We start from the raw sequence: 27,857 nt of genomic DNA on the forward strand, positions 1-27,857 counted from the left end.
TAGCAAATAAATAACAGGAAAACTGTTTTACCTGGTTCATTTGATAAGGAAGCTGATTCTTCAGTGATAAGCCATTTCCTTGGTTGTCTCTATACTATAGTTGTTTTCTGCAGATGGTCAGGAAACGTAAATATTGTCGGTACTGCGTTTTCCAGAAGTCGCCTTTCCTCGTTTGTTCTACACATGTATCTATCTTCAAAGTGAAACGGGCATATGTAGCTATATTGAGTTGACTGACACTTATCTCGCCTCGTATTGGCTACCCACCGACTGAACAGCTCTTTCTTTTTCAGAGGAAATCTAAAAATAAAGAGACGTGTATACAGTAGCTTATTTACATTTTGTATACAGCTTAAACACGAAAATGATGCACAAGACGCTAAGTACAACACGCATTTAGATACTCACTTGAAATATGATATCCCAGTTGTTTTATCACTTCTATTAGCGCAATTGTACGCTGCACATACACTGGGCGTGATTCGTGATCGGTCAATAAGACTTTTAAAACAAATTACAACCGGAAAACAGTGATTTTATAACGCCAGTACTATACACCAAATGTAAATACACTGACATGTAGACGTTTCAAAAAATGGCGCCCGATGTTACTTTTTGCTGCCGCTGGGAGCGCTGTTACCTCACAGATAGCCACTCTATGTAGTTTACATACCTCCTTGGTAATACCACTTTCTAGCGTTACGTCAAAGATATTTGACAAAGAAATAGGATTATATTCGTCAAATTTCTTTGACAAAGATCTTTGACGTGGCGCTGCATCAAATTTCAAGATGGCGGGGAACTTCTTGTAACTTTGTGCTGCAGTTGCTTGTACCACAATTGCATTGTGTGTGCATTTGCAAAAAAAAGGCAGAAAAAATGAACATCCTTGGGTGAAGCCGTGGGTATTACGTCGAGATAGTAAAAGCATTCAGCAAAATTTGTTACGTGACCTGCAAGTGGTGGACGTCAAGTCTTACACAAATTGCTTACGAATGAATGAGAGTGCGTTCCAGTATTTGCTCAGTAAAGTGGCTTCTCACATTACACACTTGAGAATTGCTATATGTGCAGAAGGCAGGCTCACCGTGGCACTACGATTTCTTGATGCAGGAGGGAGCTACTCTAGTAGGACTCGAGTACCACACTGTACATTTACTGGAATAATCCCTGAAACTTGTGAAGCGATTTATAAAGCACTGAAGGGGGAATATCTGGAGGTAAATAAATGTTTACTACATTATTTGGGCAATAAAAACTATTTTTATTTTTGAATAATTTAATTAATAGAATTAATGTTGCAACAACTACAAGACTAATAAAAATTACGAAATAGATGAAGAGCTTTTAACTTGTGGTGTCCGGAGATCAAAAATAGAGAAAGTAAAATGGAGAGCTAAGAATTTTTTTTGTTTTTTGTTTTAGAGTGAGACCACCTGCTCTACTCCGGCTTGCTAAAAGCTGTTCGGATGTTTCCAGATGTAAAAGTGGATGACTGTAGCTATGGTTGTGGGGTTGTGGATGTGAAGTCGCCACCTGCCAATCAGCACACGAGTAATAGCATGCATTGTGCCCCTTGCTCACCCTCCACCCCCCCCCCTCCCCCCAAATACACACACAGACCCGTCGAAGGAAGGTTATTAAAAAGAGTCTCACCAAACATCAGTGGTCGCGACTTTGAAGCCGTGTTTACAAACACAATATAGAGAAATCAAATAGCTGTAGTGATGCCAGCGCTCCAACGACTACATTTCACATTGCAGTGGACAGAAGATGAACAACTTTTATGATCAAATCTACGGTGAGGCTCTAGATTTGATCATATTTCTTAGACGAAAGGCGAGATATGACAAAGTTCCCTATTACACTTTTAAATGAACACACCGCCATTTGAGTGTGTTGATATTTATTTATTTACGACCCACGTTTCGGGTTTTTATGCTACATTCGAGTGATTGGGTTTACGTCACTGATATATTGCAGGACATCAAGCTATTACACTGTCAAATTTCATTGATGTAAATATTTGACATACCAGTTGTGACAAAGAAATACACTGAAGGACCAAAGAAACTGGTATAGCCGTGCGTATTCAAATACGGAAGTATGTAAACAGGCAGAAATCGGGGCTGCGATCGGCAACGCCTACATAAGACATGTGACTGTCGCAGTTGCTACATCGTTTGCTGATGCTACAGCGGCAGGTTATCAAGATTTAAGTGAGTTTGAACGCGGTGTTATAGTCGACGTACGAGGTATGAGATACAGTATCTCCGAGGTAGAGATGAAGTGGGGATTTTCCCGTACGGCCATTTCACGAGTGTACCGTGAATATCAGGAATCCGGTAAAACACCAAATCTCCGACTTCGCTGCGGGCGGAAAAAGATCCTCCAAGAACGGACCAACGACGACTGAAGAGAATCGGTTCAACGTGACAATACTGCAACCCTTCGCTGATTGCTGCAGATTTCAGTGCTGGGCCATCAACAAGTGTTAGTGTTCGAAAGATTCAACGAAAACTCATTGATATGGGCTTTCGGAGCCGGAGGCCCACTCTTGTACACTTGGTGACTGCAAGACGCAAAGCTTTACGCCTCGCCTGGGCCCGTCAACACCGACATTGAACTGTTGATGACAGGAGACATGTAGCCAGGTCGGACGAATCTCGTTTCAAATTGTATCGAGCTGATGGACGTGTACGGATATGTAGACAACCTCATGAATGCATGGAACCGGCCTTTCAGTAGGGGACTGTTCAAGCTGGTGGAGGCTCTGTAATGGTATGGAGCGTGTGCAGTTGGAGTGATATGGGACCGCTGATACGTCTAGATACGAATCTGACAGGTGACACGTACGTAAGCATTCTGTCTGAGCACCTTCATCAATTCATGTCCATTGTGCATTCCGACGGACTTGGGCAAATCCAGCAGGACGATGCGACACCCCATACGTCCCGAATTGCTAGAGAGTGGAACCAAGAATACTCTTGTTGTTGTTGTGGTCTTCAGTCCTGAGACTGGTTTGATGCAGCCCTCCATGCTACTCTATCCTGTGCAAGCTTCTTCATCTCCCAGTACCTACTGCAACCTACATCCTTCTGAATCTGTTTAGTGTATTCATCTCTTGGTCTCCCTCTACGATTTTTACCCTCCAAGCTGCCCTCCAATAATAAACTGGTGATCCCTTGATGCCTCAGAATGTGTTCTACCAACACTGTTATGAGTTTAAACACTTCTGCTGGCCACCAAACTCCCCAGACATGAACATTGTTGAGCAAATCTGGGATGCCTTGCAACGTGTTGTTGAGAAGAGATCTCCACTCCTTCGTACTCTTACGGATTTATGGCCAGCCGTGCAGAATTGATGGTATCAAATCCCTGCAGCACTACTTCAGACATTAGTCAACTAGCGCATTCCACGTCGCGTTGCGGCACTTCTGCGAGCTCGCGTGGGCCCTACACACGATATCGGGCAGGTGTACCAGTTTCTTTGGCTCTTCAGTGCACGATAGTGTACGATACCGGCCTTCCAGAGTCGCACGTGCCAGCGTCGCTGGGAGTGCGGGCGAGATTCTGTCGGGAGGCGCTCGGGATCAGCTGCGGAGCGGTTAACGAGGCCCTCCGGTTTGTTGTGTCGCCGTGGCCGGCCGACGCGTGGTGGGGGTAGACAGCCCTGTCCCCCCTCCCCTTCCCCCTCTCCATGCCTCCGCGGCGCTCCAGCGCCGCCTCGGCCGCCGGCGCTCTCAGTAAGTCGCGGGCCGCGATGGCGCGAGTGCGGCTGCTGGCGCTGGCGGTGGGCGTGGCGGCCGCGGCGGGCCGCGCGCGCGGCTGCGAGCCACTGGCCATCGACATGTGCCGCGGCATCGGCTACAACCACACGGGGCTGTCGGCGCTCGCGCAGAAGGAGGCCGAGTTCATGCTGCAGTCGTTCAACCCGCTGGTGCAGTACGGCTGCTCGGCGCAGCTGCAGCTGCTGCTGTGCGCCGTGTTCGCGCCCATGTGCACCGACAAGGTGGCGGCGCCCATCGGGCCGTGCCGCGGCCTCTGCCACGCGGTGCGCCGCCGCTGCCTGCCCGTGCTGCAGGGCTTCGGCTTCCCCTGGCCCGCGTCGCTCAACTGCTCGCTCTTCCCGGCCGACAACAACCACGAGACCATGTGCATGGAGGGCCCCGGCGAGGACGAGCCGCCGCCGCCCGCCGCCGACGCCCCCGCGCCGCCCCCGACGGCGCCGCTGCCTCCGCGCGACGCCTGCCCGCAGGTATGGCGCTACCGCGTCCCCCCTACCGCCTCGTTTCTGCTCCGACCGACAACACGGTTGTAACGCCCCGCCCGATGCTGTCATTACAGTCGGCAAAAACGGTGTCGGAAAGAAATTCGTCCGTATCTGTCTTAAAGCAAACAAATCGCCTTAAACCGTTTAGGAAATCAGAGGAAAAACTGCCTGTCGTACAGAGGCCGCCCTATTCACGGTTTACAACATTTTGCTAAATTTTCCTCCTGGATGCACTTCCTTTCGCGAAAGCCGTCAGTTGACCAAATGAAAGGCACGCTGTTTGCGCCACCTGGCTACGCATCGCGTAAAGTTTGCTCTGTTTCATCTTGGGTGTTAATAACCGCTTCAGCTGTATTTTGGTCCTGTATCACTGTACCACTACCCGTTTCGTGGCGTTCAAGCCACATCTTCAGGTGACACATGATAAAACATTACATCGGAAAAGCTCGGAATCATTTTTCCCAACATTCGTTATCCGTCAAATACAAAACACCGCTAAAAGAAGGTATGACAGCAATTAAAAACTGCCAAATTTCAGTGCAGTGGATGGGTCAAAAGTATCATAATGGTCGCTTCTCCAATGTATGTGGAACCGCGTACAGTGGACGCGGCCGTGTGCTCTGTTATAGTATGTTACCGTTTTATAGCTCTGTGTTTTCGATTTTCTGAGAAGACTGGCGACGACCACAGCATTCTGTCTGAACGAGCCTGAAAAACCTCTGTTAAACCACACCTGCACCTCGCCTCGAGACACTTCCCTTTCTCGCAAGTTGTTATTCAACTACAATATCTAAGCGCCAAATGCAGAGAAATGTAAGTTATTGATGTTGAGTAGGAAGAGCAAACCCGTAATCTTCGGATACGGTATTAGTAGTGTCCTAATTTACACAGTCACATCTTCTAAATATCTGGGCATAACGCTGCACAGTGATATGGATTGGAATGAGCATGTGAGGATCGCCGTAGGGAAGGCGAATGGTCGACTTCGGTTTGTTCGGAGAATTCTAGGAATTCATCTGTAAAGGAGACCGCATATAGGACGCTAGTGCGACCTATTCCGCACCAGATCGGATTAAAGGAAGACATCAAAGCAATTCAGAGGCGGGCTGCTACATTTGTTACTGGTAGGTTGGAGCAATACGCAAGTTTTACGGACATGCTTCGCGAACTGAAATGGGAATGGCCGGAGGGAAGGCGGCGTTCTTCTCGAGGAACACCAGTGAGAAAATTTAGAGAACCGGCATCTGAAACTGACTGCAGAACGGTTCTGTTGCCTCCAGCATACATTGCGCCGCGAGAATGATATACGAGAAATTGAGGTGTCATACGGAGGCATATAGATAGTCATTTTCTCCTCGCTCTGTTGGCGAGTGGAACAGGACAGCACACAGGGTACCCTCCGCCACGCACCGTGTAGTCGATTGCGGAGTAGGCACGTAGACTTAGATGTAGACATTGCACTTGGGACTGAGTGCGCTTCGGTCGGATTATCTTGAGTCTTTATCGAGATGTTTCACGAGTACACGGTGAACCACTTGTCAGTACGTGCGCAACTGTCCCGAAAGTAATCACAGTGCGAGGCGTTTTCCTAGTCACCGCTGTACTAGTTTACTGTAATGTCAATGCGTGTTTCCCGTAACAGCCACGGGAGACTAAGCACAACAGTATCGTGGTCGGCTTCGTGCACGTCAATTGCTGCAATTGTTGTTATTTTCAGTCCAAAGACTCATATGATACAGCTCTCCATGCCACTCCATCCTGTCCAACACTCTTCATCTCTACACAACCTGTATGGATAAAGCCGGGAAAACAGGAAAAAGTTACAGTTTAATTTCCCGCCCGTCGACGTCATTAGGCACGGATCACAACCTCGAAGTGGGGAAGGAAAAGGGCCGTGACCTTTTCACAGGTATCGTCCTGGCATTTGCAATAAACGAATCGAGGAAACAACGTGAAACCTATTTCTGAGTGCCTTGATGGTAGATTTGAACTACTGTCGTCATTTTCCTCACAAATGCGGCGATTCGCTAGATCCCGTAGGACAAGAAATAGACCTGCATTGAGGGACGAAGGTTCAAATCTCCCCTCCCTAAATCGCTTAAGCGGAAATCCCGAAATGATTCCTTTTAAGGGTCGCGGCCGACAAAATTCCCCAATTCGAATTTCTGCTCCGAACCCAATGACCTCATCTTCGACTACACGTTAATCTTCCCTCCTTCGTTTCATTCAGATGAGTATAACTATTTACAGCCCTCAATAATGCCTACATGTTTTCGAATTATGGAATGTATTTTGCGCTCACGTATAATCACTTTTATAAAGACCAAGAACTCCTCTCCGCGAATCAACGTGGTTTCAACAAGCACCGATCGTGAGACAGCTAGCGTACTATATTCGTTTATGACAGCTCAGGTTCATGTAGTATTTATCAGCTTCCAGAAAGCCACGACAACAGCTTCGTACCCAAAACTCGTAAGTAAAGACTATTCCTTTGTTCCACAAAATTTCGGGCGAACTGCCGGATGTTTGCAACTTCCTGCCACAATATTTCGGCGCAGTGTGTTCTGGCCATCTTCAGGTGATACTGGCGAACACTCCCTAAGCTCTGGCATTTAAGGTCCCTCCGGCACATGCGTGGTGGATTCACTTGGCGTTGCGCATGCGCTACTTTAGCGCTTTCGGTTCTGCTGCGCCGCGCGCCCTCCGTGTTGAAAATTCGCCGCATCGATAACAATTCGATTGTCTTCCCGCGGTTCCATCATAGACCTACGCCGGCTACGGAGGACACGAAGTTTTTCGACAATTGGATTCCATGCCGAATTCAATTGGTAACCGCCGTCACGATTAATAAGAGACTCATTGTCAGACAGCCGTATTTCCACGGATTCAGTAATAATAGAAGTCCAAAAGTTAGACGTATGGGCCACAATTTTTGTCTCATTGTAATTCATGGCATGACCAGTGGAAATACAGTGTTCGGCGATGGCAGACTTACAAGGCTGAAGAAGGCGAGTATGCCGCTGATGTTCTACAATGCGATCCTGCACAGTACGCGAACGGTGTATGGTGCAGGATATTTTCCGCCCCTTCGTGTTTCATTCTCGGATAGGACGGGAGAAGTGAAAATAATTCTAGCACCTAATAAACTCCTGCATATACGTTGCAAAGGGCTGCGTAATATACACACAGGTCAAGATGGCTGGACGGACATTTCAGCGTTGGTGTGGTGGTAAATAAATCAGTTGGCATAAGATTATTCAGCTGAGTAGATCAGTAAAACATGTTAGTAACTCGATTCAGTGTATCGTATAGCAGTACAGTACATTTGAGTATCTCATTTATCTGTCAGGTCAGTTGCTGATAGATTGGCAACATGGCACGTTGGAGGAATGATAAAATACTAAAAATTTTCCATTGCTTATGTGGGCGCTGACAGCTTATGGACTGTAATGTCTTGTGTACTGTTTACTTCCCCTGTAGAAATCGGTGTATCACGGTCCTTGAACTACATCCTGGATGCATAGTACTGACTCCATTTTTGTTCTTGGCGATATGGTTTCTTTTGGACGGCTCACGATGCTTAGGATGGCAGTTCGTAGTTTTTCTTATAAAAAAAATTTGCGCAAATCTGCGAGATTGTAATTCTGGAAAAGTATTGTTTAGGTACTCCATCTGCGAGTTCCCTAAGGCTAGCTCCATAAAATTCATTTTCGTTATCAGACACTTCTTCCGGGGTAAGCGCTGCTCTGAGATTTAATACCTGAAACACACTGTCTTTGCAGAACTTATTGTTGTCATCTTCCTCCGCATTCACCACTTGCCTTCAACTAAGTTACGTTTGATTTGGTTCACTTGTTCTTACCCCATTTATTAGCGATTTCAAAACACTCATAACTTGACTAAATTACACTGAGGTGACAGAAGTCATGGGATGCTTCCTAATATCGTGTCGGACCTCTTTGCTCGGCGAAGTGCAGAAATTCGACGTGGTATGAACTCAACAATTCGTTTCAAGTCCCCTGCAGAAATATTGAGCCGTGCTGCCTCTATGGCCGTTCGTAACTGCGAAAGCGTTGCCGGCGCAGGATTTTGTGCACGAACTGACCTTTCGATTATGTCCCACGTCGAGCGATCTGGGTGGCCAGATCATTCGCTCGAATTGTCCAGAACAACCAGTCCCAAACAATTGTGGTCTGGTGACATGGCGCATTACCATCCATAAAAATTCCAACGTTGTTTCGGAACATGAAGTCCATAGATGGCTACAAATGGCCGAGTAGCCGAACATAACCATTTACAGTCAATGACAAGTTCAGTTGGACCAGAGGACCCAGTTCATTCCGTGAAAACACAGTCCACACGGTCATGGAGACACCACCAACTTGTACAGTGCCTTGTTGACAACCTGGGTCCATGGTTTATCGCAGTCTGCGCCACACAAGAACCCTACCATCAGCTCTTATCATGCTAAGTGATACCGGGACTCATCTGACCAGGCAACACTTTCCCAGTCGTCTAGGGTCGAACAGATTTGGTCACCATCCCAGGAGAAGCGCTGCAGGCGATGTCTCGCTGTTAGCATTGGCACTCGCGTCGGTCGTCTGCTGCCATAACCCATCAACACCAAATTTTGTGGCACTGCCCTAATAGATACGTTCGTCGTATGTCCCACATTGATTTATGCGGTTATTTAACGCTGTGTTGCTTGTCTGTTATCACTGAGAACTCTACGCAAATGCCGCTGCTCTCGTCGTTAAGTGAAGGCCGTCGGCCACTGCTTTGTTCGTGGTGAGACGTAATGCCCGAAATTTGTTGTCCTCGGCACAGCCTTGACACTATGGATCTCGAAATATTGAATTTTGTAACAGGTTCCAAAATTGGAATGTCCCTTGCATCTAGCTTCTACTACAATTCCGTGTTCAAAGTCTGTTAATTCTGAAACTTCCTGGCAGATTAAAACTGTGTGCCCGACCGAGACTCGAACTCGGGACCTTTGCCCTTCGCGGGCAAGTGCTCTACCATCTGAGCTACCGAAGCACGACGCACGCCCGGTACTCACAGCTTTACTTCTGCCAGTATCTCGTCTCCTACCTTCCAAACTTTACAGAAGCTCTCCTGCGAACCTTGTTAATTCTCGTCGTGCGGCTATAATCACGTCGGATACCTTTTCGTATGAATCTGACAGCTGCGTCGGTGCACTGTTCTTTTACACCTTGTGTGTGTGACGCTATCGCCATCTGTATATGTGCATATCGCTATCCCCTTGACTTTTTGCCACCTAAATGTATTATATTTTATATGCAATGAGTCCTAAGAGCCAAAACAAATATTCTGATTGACAACAGTCTGCTGGACAGTCGTCTTTTTGTTTTGATTTTTCCTATTCTGCACAGTTTCGGCTCTTTAGCGATTTTTAAGCGTGTAAGATACATACCAGCATACTATCCAAGAGAATAAGGATATCTTAATACCAATAAATGCGAACCAGTGCGGCAGACTGTTATCCTTCGGGAAACTTTCGATTAGGCAAGTGTTATCGTTGCCAACAAGGCGTAGTCAAATGGGGCACTCTACCTACAGCAGTCGGGCTGTGCTGGGGTATATGTTTCAGCACGTGCTGGACGCGTGGCGGCGATCTCTTGAGCAATGATGGGGAGAAGCTGTTTTGTCAGGAGCAAATCCACCGACCGTCATATAGGTTGCGCGCGGCTAAATTCCAGAAATCGCTTGCATTCGGCAAAGAAAAAAAGTTGACTGAATTTGAACAGATTTTAGCTGATATTAGAAAAGTGAGCTGGGAAAATAAACGGAGAATTTGTAGTTTCATCAAATCTGTGCGCAGGTAAATTCGTATAAAATATTTGTTTCTGTATGTTTAGAGAAATTTAAGTCACTTTTCATCTTTTTCATGCTCATGTACTTTATCTAATTTCCTAATATCGTCCAAAGATTATTATTACTATTGTTATTAGTGCTATTATTATTCCTTACAAATAAATGACGTTTCTGACTTTTCCATTCCATGATTGTACTTTCTGTTAATGGTTTCGTCTCGTACATCATCGCCTAGTCAATTTGGTAAAGAAACAACCAAAAGCTAAGGACTGCCTCCAACCGAAGCGTTAAATACATTCAAGAAATAAGGAAGCAATTACACGAAGAGAACCACCTACTAGTTCTATCCTTGTACCCCGAATAAAAAAAATGGCTCTGAGCACTATGGGACTCAACTGCTGAGGTCATAAGTCCCCTAGAACTTAGAACTACTTAAACCTAACTAACCTAAGGACAACACACACATCCATGCCCGAGGCAGGATTCGAACCTGCGACCGTAGCGGTCGCGCGGTTCCAGACTGTAGCGCCAGAACCGCTCGGCCACCGGCGGCCGGCTGTACCCCGAATAGCCGAAGGTCCATTCATTTTTGCGTAGATGCCTACATTGCGTTGATTACATAGCGAACGCTTCAATCTACTTCCGTAGCCCTGCCATTAGACAGCTAGAACCTACACAGCGTGAAGTATTACGTAAGTACCACTGATTTTCTAATGCGGTATTTTAAGTAATACCTCACAAACGCCCATGTAATGTTTGTTGTTAGGTATACGTTAAGGGCACCAGATATGTTTATGGTTTACCCCACCGAGCTATGCTGGGGCACTGAGTTTTGCTCTTTTCTTTTTTGGGTTTTTTTTCTTCCACAATAAATAAATATTAATAAATTGAGCATAAATTTCGGAACGAACATTTCTTACTCAGCAGCGGAATTGCCTGACAGATTAAAACTGTGTGCCAAACTCGTTCTCGGGCCAGAAATCTTGGCTTTCACGGCCAGGTACGGGCAAAGTTGAAGCTGTGAAGACGGGACTTGAGTGGTGCCTTCATATCTCAGGCGCTAAGTGGACAGAAATGACTTTCCTCTTGCCGTGACCACTGAAGTTTAGTTAACAAACCTCTGCAGCTCATATTGAAAGTATTGAGCATGACGTGTCCTATGTCATTAAACCACACACACACACCAAACATAATCGTCAATCACAAAACATATCACGAGCCACGCAGATGTCCAGATGTGGTAACGAATGACTGGATCACGATCAGAATTCTGTCTGAAGAAGAAACACATTACTTAAAATTTGTTTTCAACTTAATAGAAAACTTTTAATGGAGCAAGTTGTAAATTCGCTCAGTCCGAAATGATGGGAGAAACTGTGCTAACAATGACTATATGAAATAGCACTACAGTAAAATACACTACTGGCCATTAAAATTGCTACACCAAGAAGAAATGCAGATGATAAACGGGTATTCATTGGACAAATATATAATACTAGAACTGACATGTGATTACATTTTCACGCAATTTGGGTGCATAGATCCTGAGAAATCAGTACCCAGAACAACCACCTGTGGACGTAATAACGGCCTTGTTACGCCTGGGCATTGAGTCAAACAGAGCTTGGATGGCGTGTACAGGTACAGCTGCGCATGAAACAGAGGATGACTCGCGTAAAGCTGAAATACTAAACACCTTTTTCCAAAGCTGTTTCACAGAGGAAGACCGCACTGCAGTTCCTTCTCTAAATCCTCGCACAAACGAAAAAATGGCTGACATCGAAATAAGTGTCCAAGGAATAGAAAAGCAACTGGAATCACTCAATAGAGGAAAGTCCACTGGACCTGACGGGTTACCAATTCGATTCTACGCAGAGTACGCGAAAGAACTTGCCCCCCTTCTAACAGCCGTGTACCGCAAGTCTCTAGAGGAACCGAGGGTTCCAAATGATTGGAAAAGAGCACAGATAGTCCCAGTCTTCAAGAAGGGTCGTCGAGCAGATGCGCAAAACTATAGACCTATATCTCTTACGTCGATCTCTTGTAGAATTTTAGAACATGTTTTTTGCTCGCGTATCATGTCATTTCTGGAAACCCAGAATCTACTATGTAGGAATCAACATGGATTCCGGAAACAGCGATCGTGTGAGACCCAACTCGCCTTATTTGTTCACGAGACCCAGAAAATATTAGATACAGGCTCCCAGGTAGATGCTATTTTTCTTGACTTCCGGAAGGCGTTCGATACAGTTCCGCACTGTCGCCTGATAAACAAAGTAAGAGCCTACGGAATATCAGACCAGCTGTGTGGCTGGATTGAAGAGTTTTTAGCAAACAGAACACAGCATGTTGTTATCAATGGAGAGACGTCTACAGACGTTAAAGTAACCTCTGGCGTGCCACAGGGGAGTGTTATGGGACCATTGCTTTTCACAATATATATAAATGACTTAGTAGATAGTGTCGGAAGTTCCATGCGGCTTTTCGCGGATGATGCTGTAGTATACAGAGAAGTTGCTGCATTAGAAAATTGTAGCGAAATACAGGAAGATCTGCAGCGGATAGGCACTTGGTGCAGGGAGTGGCAACTGACCCTTAACATAGACAAATGTAATGTATTGCGAATACATAGAAAGAAGGATCCTTTATTGTATGATTATATGATAGCGGAACAAACACTGGTAGCAGTTACTTCTGTAAAATATCTGGGAGTATGCGTACGGAACGATTTGAAGTGGAATGATCATATAAAACTAATTGTTGGTAAGGCGGGTACCAGGTTGAGATTCATTGGGAGAGTGCTTAGAAAATGTAGTCCAACAACAAAGGAGGTGGCTTACAAAACACTCGTTCGACCTATACTTGAGTATTGCTCATCAGTGTGGGATCCGTACCAGGTCGGGTTGACGGAGGAGATAGAGAAGATCCAAAGAAGAGCGGCGCGTTTCGTCACTGGGTTATTTGGTAACCGTGGTAGCGTTACGGAGATGTTTAATAAACTCAAGTGGCAGACTCTGCAAGAGAGGCGCTCTGCATCGCGGTGTAGCTTGCTCGCCAGGTTTCGAGAGGGTGTGTTTCTGGATGAGGTATCGAATATATTGCTTCCCCCTACTTATACTTCCCGAGGAGATCACGAATGTAAAATTAGAGAGATTAGAGCGCGCACGGAGGCTTTCAGACAGTCGTTCTTCCCGCGAACCATACGCGACTGGAACAGGAAAGGGAGGTAATGACAGTGGCACGTAAAGTGCCCTCCGCCACACACCGTTGGGTGGCTTGCGGAGTATCAATGTAGATGTAGATGTAGATGTAGCTTCAACGCGATACCACAATTCATCAAGAGCAGTGATTGGCGTATTGTGACGAGCCAGTTGCTCGGCCACCATTGACCAGACGTTTTCAAGTGGTGAGAGACCTGGAGAATGTGCTGGCCAGGGCAGCAGTCGAACATTTTCTGTATCCAGAAAGGCCCGTACAGGACCTGCAACATGCGGTCGTGCATTATCCCGCTGAAATGTAGGGTTTCGCAGGGATCGAATGAAGGGTACAGCCACGGATCGTAACACATCTGAAATGTGACGTCCAATGCTCATAGTGCCGTCAATGCGAACAAGAGGTGACCGAGATGTGTAACCAATGGCACCCCATACTATCACGCCTGGTGATACGCCAGTATGGCGACGACGAATACACGCTTCCAATGTGCGTTCACTGCGATGTCGCCAAAACGGATGCTACCATCATGATGCTGTAAACAGAACCTGGATCCATCCGATAAAATGACGTTTTGCCATTCGTGCACCCAGGTTCGTCTTCGAGTGCACCATCGCAGGCGCTCCTGTCTGTGATACAGCGTCAAGGGTAACCGCAGCCACGGTCTCCGAGCTGATAGTCCACGCTGCTGCAAACCTCGTCGAACTGTTCGTGTAGATGGTTGTTGTCTTGCAAACGTCCCCATCTTTTGACTCAGGGATCGAGACGTGGCTGCACGATCCGTTACAGCCATGCGGATAAGATGCCTGTCATCTCGACTGCTAGTGATACGAGGCCGTTGGGATCCAGCACGGCGTTCCGTATTGCCCTCCTGAACCCATATTCTGCTAACAGTCATTGGATCTCGACCAACGCGAGCAGCAATGTCGCGGTACGATAAACCGCAATCGCGATAGGCTACAATCCGACCTTTATCAAAATCGGAAACGTGATGGTACGCATTTCTCCTCCTTACACGAGGCATCACAATAACGTTCCACCAGGCAACGCCGGTCAACTGCTGTTTGTGTATGAGAAATCGGTTGGATACTTTCCTGATGTCAGCACGTTGTAGGTGTCGCCACCGGCGGCAACCTTGTATGAATGCTCTGAAAAGCTAATCATTTGCATATCACAGCATCTTCTTCCTGTCGGTTAAATTTCGCGTCTGTAGCACGTCGTTTTCTTGGTGTTGCAATTGTAATGGCCAGTAGTGTACATGAAACTGGCGTACATACAACGCTTGGAGAAAAAATGGAGAAATGCGTGCTTGAACAAAATCGCGGTTGCTAGCCAAGTCTGCAGGTAGCACTGTTTTGTTTGACCACGAACGGCACCTGAGCAATGTCCTCAACACGATATAAGTGTCAGTCGTGTTCAAAACAGTGTTCTGTGTAGTTGTGAGTGTATTGTGTTGGAGCTGAATAAATTCCAACGTGGGCAAACTGTTGATGGTCGTATAGTGGCTGCTTCCGTGACGAAGATAGCCGAAGTGTTTCCTGTTTCACGGGGCACTTCGTCGAAGATTTATACTACGTACAGGGAAACCGGAAAAATATCATCTGCTAAGTTACCGCGGACGAACTGCGTGTTGAGTGATCGTGGTTGAGGTTATGAAAGACAATTGTGACGAAAATTAACAGGAGACAGCTGCAGAAGTCGCTGCACGGCGGAATGTCGCAGTCGCGAACCCTGTCACCAACAAAAGAACACGAAGAGTGCTGCGTAACCTGGAAACTGCAGGGCGTGCTGGAATTCCAAGACCACTCATCGGTGGTGTAAATGCGCCCAACAGGAAAACATGGAGCCCGAGCCATAAGTAGTGGACTTGGGGGATAAGTGGAATAATGTCATTTGGGCGGACGAGTCTTCTTGCATACTGATTCAAATTTCTAGCAGCGTCTACGTCCCAAGAGCGAAACATGATGGGTAGTTCGCTGATGATTTGTGCAGCCGTGTCATGGTATTCTACAGGCCCCATGGCCACTTTGCAGGATTATGTGACTATTTTGGTTGATCAGGTCCATCCCATGGTACAGTATTTGTTCCCCAATAGTGACTCAGTATTCCAATCGACAAGGCAGTTCACACAGCTCGCACCGTCCAGGACTGGGGTTGTGAACACCTGGATGAATTTTCGCATCTCACCTGGACACCAGTCACCGGATCTCAATGTTATTCCGCCTTTGTGGTCTGCTTTGGAGAGAAGCGTGCGTAATCGCTATTCACCTCCATTATCGTTGCCTGGACGTGCCCCTATTTTGCAGGTAGAATGGTGTAAGTTTCCCTTGAAAACCATACAGGGTCTATACTTATCCATTCCGAGACAACTGAAAGCTGTTTGAATTCGGTCCATTTTCCTACAACGTTGAACTGTGAATTTACCTTCAAAACCTTTTCTTAAGAATTTACTTTATCTACTAGCGATTCATCAAGAACATTAACACATTTAATCACACTATGTGAACGTGGAAGTAGTTGCCAATGGGTAACTGATGAAAACAAATCAAATTTCTTTCAACAAATGGAAATTTTATTCGTAAAAGCCCTTTTTTTAAACAGATTTAAAATTATAATCAGAAAGCACCCTCTAAATATTAAGTTACAATTTATTCACAGGCAGCAAGAACAATTCTTGACTGTGTGAGCTTTCGGGCTGAGAACCTAGCCGCTCCCTTTTGACACGGCCGTAGTCACGACCGCTCGCAACAACATCTGAAAGACTACACTGGTGCAAATCTGCAACATACCAGATTACTTTAAACTAAAAATTTTAACAACTCACACAAACACATAAACTGTGCACCCCGTAGGAGGGATGGAAATAGTACAAAACACTAACATTAAAAGATAAACTTGCCACCGAAGGTGCAACTTGATTTTAAGAAAAAGGTCTTACGATGGAAGGGTGGCAACCTTATATACTAAAATGACCATTTAAATAAAAACTCATGAAATGCAGTCTTACATAAAATATACAAGGCTGGCCAAACATGCTCTACGTTACACATATACCGCCTCTCAAGATGATAGGCAAGATAAAAACATATTTTAGGAATTCGGCCGTTACACTTCAAGCAATAAATTCGTTAACACCGAATCCGACAAACATGACAGAGGCAGCTATTAACGTACGGCAAATCGACACACAGACAGACAGAGACTAACTGCCTAACAAATACGGACGGGAGACAGACGAGCAAGCTGTGGACGAGAGACTGACCAAGAAAACAAGTAGAATTTAACAAGTAAATGAAACAACATATCACGAATCACTTAACTTCTAGTAAACTGCGATGTCTGGCGAAGACCTGGCGCAGCACCCCCAAAACGCTCTCCCGAACCGTCCGCTGCCAGCTGCTTCAACGGACGCAGGAAGGCGCGCCGATGTCCCGTCTCACGGTGTCGCACCTCGCACCGGTCAGACCGATGTCGTGGGTGGCTCCTGTTGCTCTCGTATACGGCGCAGCCCACTGGACTGACGTGGCGACAAGTCATCTTGTGTCCCAGTGCGCGACCGACCAACCGCCAATGACTATTGCCTGAACAAACTCGAGAATACTGGCGGCCTAACACATACTAGCACTCCGGACGACAGACAGACACTGACTGCCCACAATGACCCAGCTGACCAACTGACCAGACTCCCCCTAGCGAGCTGATAGCGCCCCTTAAATGCACGTGAACAGGCTACCTCTCCCCTTTCCCACCAGTGGGAGACACCGAAGCTGCGATTGCCACAGCGGCGCCACCGCCAGAAACGGAGGGCGACTGCTTCACACTACGCGCTGCGGCGCGCTCTTCAAAACAGCAATTTTTATCACTGCTCAAACGTATTAGGCATTGTAATGTTCTGCGTGTTTGGTGTTTCCATATTAATGTCCACCCTCTGTATTCTGCTTCACCGCCCAGATTATGTGACGTGGCATTGCGGCGGTGTCGGCGTGAGGAAGAGGCAAAGCAGAGTGGTGGGGAAGCATTTCAAGACAAGGTCAAAGATACATACAGCCTGGCCATACGAAATATCATCCACCCCTGCTGCAACAGTACGACCATATCTCGGCAACTGCATGCAGCAGCCCGCTCGACCAGAAACGTTGCCGAGCAATACTGCAATACCGCTGCTACATCGCAGCAACAGGTCTACTAAAGAGACTGCTTACACAACGCTTGTACGCCCTATTCTGGAGTATTGCTGTGAAGTGTGGGATCCGCATCAGATGGGACTGATGAATGACATCGAAAAAGTACAAAGGAAGGCAGCTCGTTTCGTATTATCGCGAAATAGGGGAGATACTGTCACAGATATGATACGTGAATTGGGGTGGCAATCATTAAAGCAAAGGCGTTTTTCGTTGCGACGGGATCTTCTCATGAAATTTCAATCACCAGTTTTCTCCTCCGATTGCGAAAACATTCTGTTGGCACCCACCTACATAGGGAGAAATGATCATCACGATAAAATAAGACAAATCAGGGCTCACACAGAAAAATTTAAGTGCTCCTTTTTCCCGCGTGCCGTTCGAGAGTGGAACGGTAGAGAGACAGCTTGAAGGTGGTTCATTGAACCCTCTGCCAGGCACTTTATTGTGAATAGCAGAGTAATCACGTAGATGTACATGTCGGCAACACTGTCGCGGCGACACATTGTCGTAAAATATTGCCCGTTTAAGCGCACCGTCACACAGTCAGGACAAAAACTAGTCCTCGTTTGAAGGTGACCACTGCTATTCGCACGTAATTGCGAACTATACAATGTTGCAGCGCTTGTTTGCTTCCTTTGAGTTCAGACCCGTAACATGACATTTTCCAAGCTCCCCCTCCACCGAAACTATAACCCGGGCCGCTGAAACATTGCACTTGGCGTTTGCGTATGAAGTTGGCAGCGTAACAGAGTAACAAGTGAAGAACGATAGGCGCTAGGCGTTCAGCGTGGGGCGCCAGCCAATCACAGCGCAGTGAGCACTGCTGTTACTCACGTGCTGTGACGTCAAAGTTCCCGCGTTGCCGGCTTAGTTTAGTTAATGTGTAAACAACGTGAATTGTATGTTGTTTACCGCGTGTTTTCGTTGTACTGTGTGCTATATCGTTGTGACTTTTGTTACATTGTGAGTTTACATACTTGGAAAATGCCACCGAAAAGACTTCGTTCACGTAGTGACAATCCTTTGCGTCGAGGGGTGCCGCTAAACAGCCAGGCACTGGAGTTACTACGCAGAACTCGTGAGTTTTACGAGCAGGAGAAAACCTACGTAAACATTCATGGACAGCCATCAATTCCTGCCGATAAAGTGGTGGAACGTACGTCGAAAACTCTTGGAATTAGTGCAAGAACCGTAGTAAGTAAGGGAGTATTACTAATAAACTTGGAAGAAACTGAAGTGAGCCGTCATGATTCCGAGCTGTCTGGATCAAATAATACATTTTTAACAACCCCGGGAAAGAAGAAAAAGCAGCCTAGTCCTATCACAGATTTAGATTCTTTCCAAACTGATGCAATTCGTAGGCATGTTTATTCTTACTACAGCAGAAAAGAGTATCCGACTGTAGCTAAGTTATTAGTCTCTTTAAAAGAAAAAAATGGCTCTGAGCACTATGGGACTCAACATCTTAGGTCATAAGTCCCCTAGAAGTTAGAACTACTTAAACCTAACTAACCTAAGGACATCACACACACCCATGCGCGAGGCAGGATTCGAACCTGCGACCGTAGCAGTCCCGCGGCTCCGGATTGCAGCGCCAGAACCGCTAGACCACCGCGGCCGGCTCTTTAAAAGGAAGTGAACTCTTCAGGGGTGGTAAAACATCACTAAAAATTGTGCTAAAAAATATGGGTTTCCGTTACAAAACGCTAGACGGACGCAAAGTACTGTCAGAGAGGGCACATATTGTTACCGCTCGTAGCATTTTCTTGCACAAAATTGTGGGCAGAGACATTTATTCCATAATTTGGCTAGACGAAACGTGGGTTAATGCCGGGGAAGCTGTCAGCAAATGCTGGACGGATAACACACCCAGCAGTAGCGGCCATCAGCCGACGGGAAGAGGCGCTAGATTAATTGTGGTCCATGCAGGCTCCTCCAGTGGTTTTGTCCATGACGCACTTTTAGTTTTTAGATCAAAAAAATGGTTCAAATGGCTCTGAGCACTATGGGACTCAACTGCTGTGGTCATAAGTCCCCTAGAACTTAGAACTACTTAAACCTAACTAACCTAAGGACATCACACATATCCATGCCCGAAGCAGGATTCGAACGTGCGACCGTAGCGGTCGTGCGGTTCCAGACCGCAGCGCCTTTAACCGCTCGGCCACTCCGGCCGGCTTAGTTTTTAGATCAAAAACGACTGGTGATTACCATGAAGATATGGATCACACACGATTTGTTGAGTGGTTCAGGAACCTTTTAAAACAATTTCCTGTCCCTACAAAAATTGTAATGGACAATGCTCCATATCATTCGGTGATACAGAACAAAGCCCCAACCACAAATGATCGGAAAGAAGTTATGGTGCAGTGGTTACAGGCTCGAAATATTGCAGCTGATATGAGTATGACAAAGGTTCTATTACATTCTTTTGTTAAAGAAAATAAGCCTACGACACCTACATATGTAGTAGACGAAATTGCCAAGGAGCAGGGTCATACTGTAATAAGGCTGCCACCATATCACTGTCATTTCAACCCTATTGAGTTAATATGGATTGATGTAAAAATGTATGTAAGGAACAACAAGTCCTTTACAATAACAGAGGTGGAAAAGCTGTTGTGTGAAGCTCTTGTGACTGTGGATGCAGCCTCATGGAGAAAAAAAGTAGAGCATGTGAGAAGCTTATACGAGCAGCACAGACAATAGAAGGCATTATCAGCGGCCATGAACAATTAATGATTTGTCTTGCTGATGACGACGATCAAGACGGTTTTGGCGAGGAATCGGACACCAGTGACGGTGGCGAGCTGGATGGAATTGCGCCATTATCGCTGTAAATTGGTGAGTGAAAAATTACTAATATTGGTTATTTATTGCAAACTCGGTTATTATTTATTTTGTAAACTACGTACATTATTGATTTTAAAGTACCAGTCATCAGATGGTTGTTTTTTGTATTTCTTTGCTCCGTTATCGAAAGGGTGTGCATTGTTATGCTTTGACATGCATTATTATACGGTTGTTTACTTCCTGTCATTGTAGTACAACTAAAAACAAGTTTTTATATACACTGTAATTGCTCAATCGCTTGCATTTACGAGACGGGACGGAAAACTGTATCGTCTGCTGTGTGTATAGAGGCTGCTGTTACAACATCGCTATTACAGTATAGCCAACCTAACTAGACAAAAAGCGAACTGTCAAGTGCAATGTTTCGCTGGCGCGGGTATAACTAACCTGATTGATTTCTATCAAACATTTAGCAAGTGGGAGAGGCAGAACCTTAAGACAGCGGTTATGCGTTACGACAAGTTTCTGTTAAAATTCTGTGAGACTACTTTCTAAATAGAGTTGGGCGACGTCCGGTATCACTTCCTTGTGTGCACATCTCGCGAAGTGACCGTAACGCCTCAATCAGAAAAATTTGATAACTCGTCCTTCGCGGTGGACATGGAACCACGCTACACGCCGTGGGGTGTACAATTAGGTATGTAGGGTGTTCTTCTCAATGACTCAGTTGTTACTTTCATCTCTGCGCAATGCCGTTTATTTTCGTTACAATGATCCATATGCTGCGTCTTCCGACCCCGCTATGCTGCTCAAGTAAATCTCGATTTGCTCGGGTTTCGACTTAGATGGCGTCACGCGCTCTTTTTGGTAGCCGACAACTGAATAAGTAGACACTTATACGCGCAGGAAGAATAGGGAGCTACAATCTGGCTACGTAATCGGCAGGTGGTTTGCAAAGTAGTTGGGAGATGAACGCTACTTGGTCCTAACCTGGCGAGTAGGACTCTGTGAGCCCTCAACAGAAAATGTAAGTATATCCTCGATTCAAATGAATCCGTACTCGAATGTACCTCAGACTGTTCCCTGACAAGTCCACTCTTCGTCGCTGTTTAGGTTAAGTAAATTCGACTGCAAAATTTGAACGTTTTATTACTACCATTTACAAGGGCCCAGTAATAAATTTTGAAATGACAAAGACGTCAAGAATCTTGTGTTCCATGCATCATGTTTGCGCTCGAGAAAATTTTAATTCTGATGACGTTACGGCGCTTCCGATAAGTTGAGAAAAATGCATTGACGTAAGTGAAGGCTGTTAAGATAGCCGTTCGCGCTGTTTCTCATGTATTCTATTCCTAAACTCGCTGATAGCTCAGCATAGCTTGCGTACTTATTTTCCCAATCTTGTATTCAGGCAATGCGGGTTATATTTACATGTCAATCCCTCCCCCTGCTCGGCGAATGCAATCTCATCATAACACAAGAGTGAAGCAATGGCGCGGAAAGCTATCGATCTGATACTAACATTAATCATTTTCGATTATTTTCCATGTTTCCGCCTATCCACTCACAACTGCAAGTCTACGATTGCTAGGCATGTTACTCCCAGTATTTTTCCAGCTGGGAAGTGGCATTTGCATAGAATTTGGTTGAAAATGCTCCAAATGGTTCAAATGGCTCTGAGCACTATGGGACTTAACATCTATGGTCATCAGTCCCCTAGAACTTAGAACTACTTAAACCTAACTAACCTAAGGACATCACACAACACCCAGTCATCACGAGGCAGAGAAAATCCCTGACCCCGCCGGGAATCGAACCCGGGAACCCGGGCGCGGGAGAAAATGCTCCACGCAATCGTTAGTTATGCTTTACAAGTTATCCACTTTCACGCCTTCACCATGAGTCAACTCCCAAATACCTTAGCAGCCCAGATTACTTTGGGTTTCGCACTAATATTCGTCGTTTTCGAATATTTTTACTTTACCCATAACCTCAAACACGCACACCCACGCGTCTTAGGACCTGTCGCCAATCTAGCGAACGCAATATTTTCGGAAGCACAGATATAGGTAATTATCGATAAATTCTCAGAGTGATACGGATGCTGCCAATATGTCGGCAGTAAAATGTCGCCATTTTCGATGAATCGAATTTTTGATACGTCAAGAATAGTTTTTACATGAAACAAACGTTAAACTTAAAACGGGAAACACTTATTTACATTTTTTGTATGACAACTTAGGCACCGCTGATTTACTATATAGTATTACCAACAAATTTTCTCAAGTTTTGGAAAAAGGCTGTGAATCTTTTTCGTAGCGTTTGAAGAAATGAAAACAGCATCTGTAAATTAGTAACTTAGACATTTTTTAGAAGTTCTACTTTGTAGTTTAGTTCAATGTTGGCTTAAAAGTGGTATCGACTTAAATACGAAAAAGAAAAAACGTCAGGTCAACAACAGGCTCACGTTCAAAAATTTGAAGAGGTATATAAAAAAAAATCTTTGTTTCCGCAGGACGCCCATTTCTCTTATTTATAAAGTTGTTCAACGGTTGCAGACTGACAGTCAAGAATAAGTCCAATGAAAGTCCAATGAATTCATTAAAATTTTAAAAAAGTGTTTACCATATCGATGAATAGAGGTGTCATCTATCATGTGATATTAGAAATGTTTAACTCATCTTTGTCAAGTTTATTTGACAATGCGTGTGAAAGACAGCTGATTATTTACATCCAGTGTCCAATAAAAGAATATAGAAATAGAAAATAAAATTATGAATGACCGAAATATGGTAAAATGTATCAATATACCTCCAGTTTAATATCGATAAATGGATGTTCACATAATTTATACAAAGTATAAGGCCCCTGGAGTAGACGACATTCTGTCAGATCTTGAGGGTATTTTGGTTCAGTCGTTTCAACTACAGAAATGCGTGATTGTTTCCACCAGACGCTTTTCGCTTTATTGAGGTAAAGCATCATCAGCGGTCTTTAATTAAGTTTTTATATTTTGATTAGATTTTAGATCGAAAAACAGTTCGTTAAGAATATCATGATTTGTACTTACGGCGACTTACAAATCAACATATTCGTAACGAACTGTTTTTCGATCTAAAATCAAAATGTAAAGAGTTGATTAGAGACCGCTGATGATGCTTTACATCAGTAAAGCGAAACGCGTCTGATGAAAAAAATCACGCGTTTTTGTAGTTGCAACGACAGAACAAAAATACCCTCAAGAATTGTAATGCAACCACGGACAAATGGCCACACAAATGAAGAAAACAACTGATGATGGTCGAAGTAGGAAGGATATAAAATGTAGACTGGCAGTGGCATGAAAAGCGTTTCTGAGCAAGAGAAATTTGTTAACATAGAGTGTAGATGAAAGTGTCGGAAGTCTTTTGTGAAACTAATTGTAAGGAATTTAGCCATGTATGGAAGTGAAACATGGACGATAAACAGTTTAGACAAAAAGGGAACAGAAGCTTTCGAAATGTGGTGCTGCCGTACAATGTTGAAGACAAGATGGATCGATGACATAACAGTTGGGAAGGTACTGAACAGAAATGTGGAGACAAGAAATTTGTGGCACAATGTGACTAAAAGAAGGGATCGGTTGATAGGAAACATTGTGAGACAGGAAGGGATCACCAGGTTAGTACCAGAGGGAAGTGTGGGGAGCTGAAATTGTAGAGGGAAACCAAGAGATGAATACATTAAGCATATTTAGAAGGATACAGGTTGCAGTAGTTGTTCGGGGATGAAGAGGCTTGCACAGTATAGAGTAGCATGGAGAGCTGCATCAAACCAGTCTCAGGACTGAAGACCACCACAACAACAACTTTATACAAAATGTCGATCGTTCCTGCGTAATCAATACACAGGGTGTTTCACAAAAAAAAGTATTTCCAATGCATATGTTTATTAAACTTTAAGACATACGAATATGAAACTTTAAACACATATTTACGAACCTCTCAAGTTCGGATTACAAATGTTCAATATGTCGAAAAATGGAAATTTGTGGTAAGGTGTTATGGGACCAATCTGCTGAGGTCATCGGTCCCTAGACTTACACACTACTGAATCTAACTTAAACTAACTTTCGCTAAGGACGACACACACGCCCATGCCCGAGGGAGGACTCGAACCTCCAACGGGGGAGCCGCGTGGACTGTGACAAGACGCCTTAGATCGAGCGGCTACCCCGCGCGCTTTCAGTATGTCCTCCACCAGCAACACGAATAATATCACGTCGATACTCAAATTCCTCCCATACACGGGCAAGCATGTCCTTAGTCACTGATGTTTGGCAGTAAGGATTTGGTTCTTCAACTCTTCCAGGTACTGTGGGAGTGGTGTTGTTTTTAACGAAACCCCACAGGAGGAAGTCAGAGGGCGTAAAATCCGGTGACCGTGGAGCCCCGCTGCGACATGCTACACTACTGGCCATTAAAATTGCTACACCAAGAAGAAATGCAGATGGTATTCATTGGACAAATATCTTATACTAGACCTGACATTACATTTTCACGCAGTTTGGGTGCATAGATCCTGAGAAATCAGTTCCCAGAACAACAACCTTTGGCCGTAATAACGGCCTCGATACGCCTGGGCATTGAGTCAAACAGAGTTTGAATGGCGTATACAAGTACAGCTGCCCATCCAGTTTCTACAAGATACCACAGTTCATCAAGAGTAGTGACTGGCGTATTGTGACGAGCCATTTCCTCGGCCACCATTGACCAGACGTTTTCAGTTGGTGAGAGATCTGGAGATTGTGCTGGCCAGGGCAGCAGTCGAGCATTTTCTGTATCCAGAAAGGCCCGTACACGACCTGCAACATGCGGTCGTGCATTATTCTGCCGAAATTTAGGGTTTCGCAGGGATCGAATGAAGAGTAGAGCCACGGGTCGTAACACATCTGAAATGTAACGTCCACTGTTCAAAGTGCCGTCAATATGAATAACAGGTGGCCCAGATGTGTAACCAATGGCACCCCCTACCATCACGCCGGGTGACACGCCAGTATGGTGATGACGAATACACGCTTCCGATGTGCGTTCACCGCGATGTCGCCAAACACGGATGGGACCATAATGATGCTGTAAACAGAACCTGGATTCGTCCGAAAACATGACGTTTTGCCATTCGTGCACCCAGGTTCATCGTCGAGTAGTTCATCGCCGGCGCTCCTATCTGTGATGCAGCGTCAAGGGTAACCGCAGCCATGGTCTCCGAGCTGATAATCCACGCTGCTGCAAACGTCGCCAGACTGTACGTGCAGATGGTTATTGTCTTGCAAACGTCCCCATCTGTTGACACAGGGATCGAGAGCTGGCTGCACGATCCGTTACAGCCATGCGGATAAGATGTCTGTCATTTCGACTGCTAGTGATACGAGGCCGTTGGGATCCAGCACGGCGTTCCGTATTACCCTCGCGAACCCACCGATTCCATATTCTGCTAACAGTCATTGGATCCTGACCAACGCGAGCAGCAATGTCGCGGTACGATAAACCGCATTCGCGATAGGCTACAATCCGACCTTTATCAAAGTCGGAAACGTGATGGTACGCATTTCTCCTCCTTACACGAGGCATCACAACAACGTTTCACCAGGCAACCCCGGTCAACTGCTGTTTGTGTATGAGAAATCGGTTGGAAACTTTCCTCATGTCAGCACGTTGTAGGTGTCGCCACCGGCGCCAATCTTGTGTGAATGCTCTGAAAAGCTAATCATTTGCATAGCACAGCATCCTCTCCCTGTCGGTTAAATTTCGCGTCTGTAGCACGTCATCTTCGTGGTGTAGCAATTTTAATGGCCAGTAGTGTAAGTAGCCAGCTTCTTGACGACCAGTTCAACGGTTCGGTAGAGTTTCATTCAGATATTCATGCACTTGTTGGAAAATGAATTTGTCTTCGTGCAGCGTCGGAAACAGCCAATTTTGTAACATAGGGAGACACTGCTGACAGTTAATCGTGCTTCCATCAAAGAAGAATGGACCGTAAACCGATTATCGGGATATCGCACAAAACAATAGACTTTGTGCGAATCTCGTACATGTTCAGTGGCTGCATGTGCGCTCTGTAGGCCCCAAATTCGCAAATTGTGTTTGTTTACCTGACCACTACATGGAAAGTCGCTTCATCGCTGAATATGATGCGTTGTGCGAAAGTGTTATCACTGTCAAAAGCATCAAGAATCTCGTTACAAAATGCCACACGTTTGTGTTTGTCATCAGGACGCAGAGCTTTACTTACACAGCTTCCATGTGAAAAGAGTGCAGTGAAAATTTTATCAAAATTTCTGAGTTTTGCGTTGCTTGGTACATGGAAAATGGAAATTATAGCGTCTTACATAAGTCAATATATTGATAAAAGGCCGACTAATTTAACAGAGATGAAAACTTTTATCGATTTACTGTATTTGGCTCGATAAAAGTAAAAGTCAGGGCGAATGAATCTGGATGTAATGTGAGCTTCGAGTGGCTTCGGAGTTGAAATATTCTAAGTGACGATGGGGGTAGGACGATTTAGATTTCTTCTGAAATGTTTAAGATTTAATGACAGAGAAACAAGGCCCAGTAGAAAAGAAGAAGCAACCAGGAACTTCATGGATTGTTTAGTAACCTATTGTGAAACATACCACTCATCTGGTGAAATTGTAGTATTCTGTAGTGAGTGGAACTGTATACAACACACAGTCTTTCAAAATCAGCGAAAGTATGGGCTAAAGTATGTTGTTCAGTTGACTGCAAAATGTTTTGTACCAATGATTTAGAAATGTGATAGCAAACAGTGTGAAAGGTCTTACCAAGTAGGGAATAAAAGTACTGTTGTTGTTGAAAGAATGGTTTTTACCAGTTAAAGAAACAGGACGTTATCTTACAGCTTGTTTAGCGTCGTCTGCCTTCTAGAGACTCTGACTAAAAATCCTTGGTTATCGTTCGTTAGCACACTTGTCAAAAATAAGTGGCAAATCCTTTCAGGCAAACTAAAGAACATAAAAAAATGCTTTACATTCAAATGTTTCGACACACTAGAAATGTGGAACCGTAGTGTTCTAGTGCCGAAAGCGACGAAGATTGACCTCTACATTTCCAGCTCACATTCTGATGGGTTTATTGACGAGGCAGCACCAATCATTTTGTCACATTCTACAATAAAACAAAATGAAGTACAGGTACTGATATTGCCGATAAAATATGTTCAACATACAGCGTCTCTCGAAGTATAAAAATATGCACAATAGTTGTGTTTTATTCAACACTGAGCATCACAGGAATAGATGAGCATGTTATTTACAGAGGGTATCGAAACTAAATCTGCTACCTCAAATATTTAAGAAACGAAAAAAAAAAGTGAAAAACGTACTTGGCCAGGGACGTACCTATGTCAGCGGCTCACACAATGGGCAACAATGGACTGATTCATAAATGTAAACTAACATCACTTCGAACATAAAGTTACGTTTTTTAAATGGCTCGTGTACGTTTTTTCTACGGAAATGAAATCTAGAGTTACTGTCAGTGACAGCAGACTTGTTTTTA

General features: G+C 45.0%; 1 protein-coding gene across 1 annotated transcript in view; it reads left to right on the forward strand.

The window, feature by feature from the left end:
- Positions 1-3,700: 3,700 nt before the first annotated feature.
- LOC124593941 (frizzled-4) overlaps positions 3,701-27,857 on the forward strand; it is a 468,332-nt gene continuing 444,175 nt past the window's right edge. Inside the window, exon 1 of the mRNA XM_047132291.1 lies at positions 3,701-4,204. Coding sequence (XP_046988247.1) covers positions 3,701-4,204 — 504 coding nt within the window. The remainder of the gene's footprint in view (positions 4,205-27,857) is intronic.

Source organism: Schistocerca americana, chromosome 2, assembly GCF_021461395.2.
Source record: "Schistocerca americana isolate TAMUIC-IGC-003095 chromosome 2, iqSchAmer2.1, whole genome shotgun sequence".
NCBI lineage: Eukaryota > Metazoa > Arthropoda > Insecta > Orthoptera > Acrididae > Schistocerca > Schistocerca americana.